This window comes from Lichenostomus cassidix, unplaced genomic scaffold (genome assembly GCF_008360975.1).
Source record: "Lichenostomus cassidix isolate B80296 unplaced genomic scaffold, HeHo_3.0 HiC_scaffold_33, whole genome shotgun sequence".
Lineage (NCBI taxonomy): Eukaryota > Metazoa > Chordata > Aves > Passeriformes > Meliphagidae > Lichenostomus > Lichenostomus cassidix.
Window position 1 is genome coordinate 273,457 of NW_028147632.1, and position 6,000 is coordinate 279,456.

The 6,000-nt window shown below is 56.5% G+C and overlaps 1 protein-coding gene across 1 annotated transcript in view; it reads right to left on the reverse strand.

The window, feature by feature from the left end:
• The window catches only part of LOC146421279 (uncharacterized), a 47,269-nt gene extending 43,337 nt beyond the window's left edge, over positions 1-3,932 (reverse strand). Inside the window, exons 1-2 of the mRNA XM_085047462.1 lie at positions 3,736-3,932; positions 1,346-2,202 (exon numbers count right to left, since the gene is read on the reverse strand). Coding sequence (XP_084903588.1) covers positions 1,346-2,175 — 830 coding nt within the window. The 5' untranslated portion in view covers positions 2,176-2,202; positions 3,736-3,932. The remainder of the gene's footprint in view (positions 1-1,345; positions 2,203-3,735) is intronic.
• Between the last annotated feature and the right edge of the window lie 2,068 nt (positions 3,933-6,000).

Genomic DNA, 6,000 nt, shown 5'->3' on the forward strand with positions numbered 1-6,000 from the left:
TTGTATCTCTCTAGCTAGCTTTAATTGACTTTACCTACGGAAAGGAGCTTTTCTTTAGTTCTTTTAAGAGATATAGTATCACCCTACGGAGATGGGATTAACATACCACGGATTGGGAGTAACCCCGAAGATAACCAGAAAGATAAAGACCATTAACAGAACATCTGCAGGACATTGTGGCCACCCACCGAACATCCGCAGGTCATGGGGTTACCTCAGACATTCACCAGATACCACCTCCAGCCGGGGTTTTGACTGTATAAAATTTGGGAGAAAATTCTCTGATGTTATGTGTTCTTGGAATACTTTCCTAGGCACATCCTGGCCAGAAAATAAAGTAATGCCTGATTCTCTATCACTTCAAATACAGTGTTAGAGGGTTTTTCTTATTTTCCCGCAGATTTCGGTGACACTCCAGGAACTTCTCAAACCTGAGTCCATCCCCCAGGAACAGCCCCCCTCTCACACTGCTGTAGCCCCGTGGGTCACTGTGCCACAGGGTCAGTCCTTCAAGGACAGGCTGCTCCAGCAGGGGCTCCTCTGTCCAGGGGCTGTGGGGGGATCTCTGCATCCTTGTGGATCTTTGCATTCAGCACCTCTGTCTTTGGAGGGGGATTGGCTCTGCCAGACATGGAAGAACCTTCCAGAACCTTCTCTCACTACCCATACCTGCAGCCCCCCCACTACCAAAACCAGACTGTACAAACCCAATAAAGCTCAATGTAACAGTGTCCCAGATATCCAGAAGCTCAGCTGCAATCAAAAATGGGGATCGGGATGTCCAGGGGCTCAGGGACCAAAAATTAGGTCCCAGGTGAGGGCATTCTCTGCTGGGCTGAACGCTGCCTGAGGCCTGGGGCTGCAGCAAGGTGGGACACCCTTCTCCAGAGGGGATGTCCTACAAAAAGGGAACCCCACAAGCCCCTTGGAACCCCCGGGGCTACACTGGCTCTGCCTGTATGCTGGGAGACACCAAAACCACTCTGTCTCTGCCCTCTGCAACTGCACAGGGAGAGGAAATACAACGAAAAGCCCAGGAGTTGAGAGAAGGACCAGAAGAGATCCCACACCAAGCAGTCACACAGGCAAAACAGACACAGCCTGAGCACAGAGAGTGGATTTACTCCAAACCAAATCAGAGCAGGACAAGGAGAAGGGGAAGAAGTCTCTCCAACACCTTCCCCCCACCCAAAGGGGATCACCTGGAGTGGGGGTCACCAGGGCTCTGCCCTGCAGGTGTCACTGGGGACCATCCAACGTGGATCCTCCGTCCTCCTGGGGGATGGAGTTGGAGCAGCACATGAAGCTCTTCCCACACTCAGGGTACTCACAGGGCTTCCCTTACCGGTGGCTCTGTTGGTGTTTGTTCAAGGCTGAGCTCCTGGAGAAGCTCTTCCCACACTCTTGACACTCATAGGGTCTCTCCCCAGTGTGGATGCGCCGGTGGGTCATGAGGTTGAAGTTGCGTTTGAAGCCCTTCCCACAGTCAGGGCAGCGGAAGGGCCTCTCCTCTGTGTGTGTTGTCTGATGCTTGATGAGATCTGAGCTCCTCAGAAACCTCTTCCCACACTCGGGACACTCATAGGGCCTCTCCCCAGTATGGATGTCCTGGTGTTCCATGAGGTGGGAGATCTGGATGAAACTTTTCCCACATTCCAAGCACTCATAGGGTCTGTCCCCAGTGTGGATGCGCTGATGGATGACAAGCTCAGAGCTCCATCTGAAGTTCTTCCCACATTCCAAGCATGTGAATGGCCACAACCCAGTGTGGAGCATCTTGTGCCTGATGAGGTTGGAGCTCCGGCTGAAGCTCTGTCCGCATTCTCCACACTCATAGGGCCTTTCCCCAGTGTGCATCCTCTGATGTTGCCTAAGGTGGGAGGTCTGGCTGAAGCTCTTTCCACATTCCAAGCAGGTGTAGGGCTGTTCCCCAGTGTGGACCATCTTGTGCTGGATCAGGTGGGCACTCCGGCTGAAGCTCTTCTCACATTCCAAGCACTTGTAGGGCTTCTCCCCGCCCTGAGGCTTCTCTCCCAGCTCTGGGCTCTGGCTGGATCTCCAGCCAGGAAGGCCATCTTCCTGGCGCAGGGAGGCTCTTTCCTCCTTGAAGCTCCCTGGGCTGGGTTTACAGCCCCTCCTTGCAGCGGATCTCTGGGGCTTTTCCTCCTCCTCCATCCAGCCACGCCTTGGGAAGGATGAATCCTGGTTTGGGGGGAAAAACAAGGGGTGAGCGCCTTGGATTGGGGGTTGCTCCTGCCCAAATCCATTTGTGTTGGTTTTGCATGGCCTGGTTTTTTGGGGGGGGGGGGGGAGGCACAAAGATAACTTCTGTGAGAAGCTGCTAGAAGCTTCCACCACATCCAGCAGAGCCATCTCTGAAGATGGACATGCTGCTGGCTAAGCCTGGGCCAATTAGAGACAGTGGTAATGCCTCTATGATAACAGATTTAAGAAGAAATCAAAACAGAGGTGGTGGAGCAGTTTTAATTCCAGCCAGAGAAGAGGAGGAGGTGAGAAGATGTGAGGGAACAACGTGGAGACACCAAGGGCACTGAAGAAGCGGGGGAGGAGGTGTTCCAGGCACCAGAGCCGAGATTCCTCTGCAGCCTGTGGTGATGACCATGGTGAGGCAGCTGTCCCCCTGCAGCCCATGGGGATCCACAGGGGATGCAGAGATCCACTCGAAGCTCATGGGGGTGGTGCCCAGGCCGGAATGGGTGGATGCCTGGAGGAGGCTGTGATCCACTGGGAGACCTGGTGGAGAGAGGCGGCCCTGCTTCCAGGCTGGAACAGCCTGTCCTTAGAAGACTGCACCCCATGGATGAGTGACCCACGCTGCAGCAGTTTTGGGAGGACTGCTGCTCATGACATTGGAGCCATGCTGGAGAAGTTAGTGAAGAACTGTCTCCCGTGGGAAGGGACCCCAAGGCCTCACAGGGGAACAATTCCTCTCTCTGAGCCAAGCAGGAAAAAACCTTGGGTGACGAACTGACCAAAGCCCCACTCCCTGTCTCCCTGCGCTGTCATTTGGAAGGAGGGAGCAGTTGGGGGAAGAAAAGGTGCTTTTAAGGGCTTATTTTCCTTCTCATAATCCTGCTCTGATTTTGTTAGTGATAAAATCACTTAATATGTATATATCGAGCCTGTTTTGCTCTTGGAGTGTTTTCTCGGGGTCCCTTAACTCATGAACCCTTTGTTAAATTTTCTCTCCTCTGCCCACCTGTAACAGGGGAGAGTGACTGAGTAGCTTGTTGTCGGTGCCTGGTGTTTGTCCAGTGTCAAACCAGGGCACCATCCCAGGAAGTCACCGGGGGTTTTGTGTCCATAAAAACCTCGAAAGAAGCAAGATTCAGCCCCAAAAACTCGGCCCATGAGCTCCCCATCTCTGATCTCCAGACACTTTGGTGTTTTGCAAGTCTCCCTTCCCTAGTGTGATGGGGGACTCGTGACTCCTGGGCACCCCCTCTCCAGGATCTCGCTTAGGGATTATCCGGGGATCCCACATTCCCACCCCCCCCCCCCCCCGCCGGGGCTCTGCCGGCAGCAAGCACCTGCCCCCCACCTCCTCCCTTTCCAGAGAACCCCAACCGATCAGGGAGACCCCATTATCCGCCCAAGGGGCAGTTGCGGCTTAGCTTTGGAGTTCCCCCAAGCTCTAAATATCCACCACCCCTTGCAAAAATAAACCCGCCAGAGACCCCCCGATATATCTGGGAGCTTCCCCTCCCCGCTCACCTGCGGGATGCGGGGCGCGGAGGGGCGACGATCCCAGGACCGGAAGCGCTGCAGACACAGCAAGCGGCGCAGCCCCAACTTTCTTCCTCTTCCTCGTCTTTCTCCTCCTTTTCCTGCTCTTGCGCCTCCTTCTCCTCTCTCCGTGCTTTTCCTGCCGCACCTCCTCCCGCTCCTCCTCCATCTTAAGCTCGCCTCCTTCTCGGATCTACCGCCCTTCTCCCTCTTTTCATCCCTCCTCCTCCATCCCTTCTGCTCCTCCCCCCAAGCCCAGCGCCCACCCTTTCCCCCCCTTTTCCCCACGCCGTCGCATCCCGCGGGAGGAGCTGGGATGGAGCCGGGGCAGGTCGGGCTGGGGCAGCGCTGGGCTCCGGGCCAGGCCTGGGCGCCCCCCAGGCGCCCCCTCCCCAGATTGGCCTGGCGGGAAGCGCTGGGGACGAGGGGGGGGCGCAGGTGGGGTTGGGGTGGGGAGCGCTGGGCGCTGCGGGTCTGCCTGGGAACTGGAGAGCCGCACGCTCTGATTGACTGAAGGTTGTTCAGCGCCTTCTCTGGTTGGCTTCTTTTCGCGAGGCTTTTTTTGGGGGGGAATTTTTCTGTGGGGTTTGGGGGTCCTTGGGGACTGTGCGGCGGCGTAGGGGGGTCCCAGCGCCTTTTTGGGGTTTGCTGGGTGTCGTGTTGCGGTTCAGTGGTCCCCCAAAGTCCCCCAGAGCAGGGTGACACGGGGGGGACACACGGGGGTCCCCATTCTCGATCCGTCCCGGGGCCGGGTCGGCCCCCCTAATCACGGCGCCCCCGCGGGGTCCCCCCAAGTCCTTCCCCACTGCCTCCCAAGAAGCGGGACTGGGGCGAACCGGGAAGCTCTGTTGGGAAGACTGGGAACAGCTGGATGGGGGTAGAGTGACAGCGGGGCTGGGGGGACACACGACCCCGCCAAAATCGGCGCGGGGACAGAGCGGGGGGCCCTGGCTGGGCCCGAGGCCATGGGGAGGGGCTGCGGCCGCCGGCGGCTCAGGAGCTCTGTGGGCAGAGAAAAGGGGGTGACACCGGGCTGGGGGGCCCCGGAGGGAGCACACACGCTCCAGGCAGGGCGGGCAGGATCCAGGAAATGGCGAAGGCTGCCAGGACGGGACTGGGACCGAGTGGGAAAGGCTGGGATGGATTGGGACAGACTGGGATACTGGGATACACCAGGACCAGGACTGGAACCCAGCAGGACCAGAATTGGGGCACCAGGAATCATACTGGGATGTATTGGGACCACACTGTGGGCTACTGGGAGCAACTGGGAACATGCTGAGGGCCAGTGGGTGCTTCTGGAATATACTGGAAGTGATTTGGAATAATACTTTGAGTGACAGGACCCATAGTAGCGGTGAATGGGTGCAATTAAAAAATTGCAAGGGCAACTGGGCTCGTACTGGGATCATACTAGGACTGACAGGGTCATACTTGGAGTGACCGGAATAATACTGGTAGTATCTGGGAGTGACTGTGATTATACTGGGGGTGACAGGGATCAAACCAGACTCATACTGGGAGTGTCTGGAAATTACTGGGATTATACTGGGGGTGACTGGACTCATACTGGGATCATGCTGGGTGCAACTGGGACTACAATGGGGGCAAATGACATCATAGACAGAGTGACTTGGATTGGCTGGGTTCATGCAGAGCATAACTGGGGCCATACTGGACTCCTACTGGGAGTGACTGAAAGAAACCATACAGGGTGTGACTGGGAGCAACTGGGACCATCTTGGGGGCAACTGGGATCTTACTGGAAGTGACTGGGAACATAAAAGCTTGAATGCAGTTTTTATCCCATGACATTCCCGGGGAGCAGCAGCAGCTCCGCACCCTCAGCCTCAGGGGTCAGAGCAGAGGAAACTCTGGCAGCACCTTCGGGGCATAGCCGAGGGCTGGGGGGGGCTCCTCCTCCCACTTCATTTTCAGGGTGGGAGAGACGTGTCTGCTAAAGGGCTTCATATTGCCAGAACTAAAATATCGAACAATTTGAGGTTACAGAAGTCCCAGCGACCACGTTGGATTCCCTCATTTCACACTGAAAGCCGAGTTCCGCTTGTGACTTTGCTTTGAGATGATGAATATAAAAATTCAACACAATCTCCAGTTCCCTGTCTCCTCTGCCCAGTGGTGCAGGGAGAAGGGATGGGAGTTACGGTCAATTCCTGCCGCTGCTTCGCCCTCAGGGACAGGAATCCTTGCCCTGCTCCGGCGCGGGGTCCTTCCCATGGGCTTAGTCCCCGT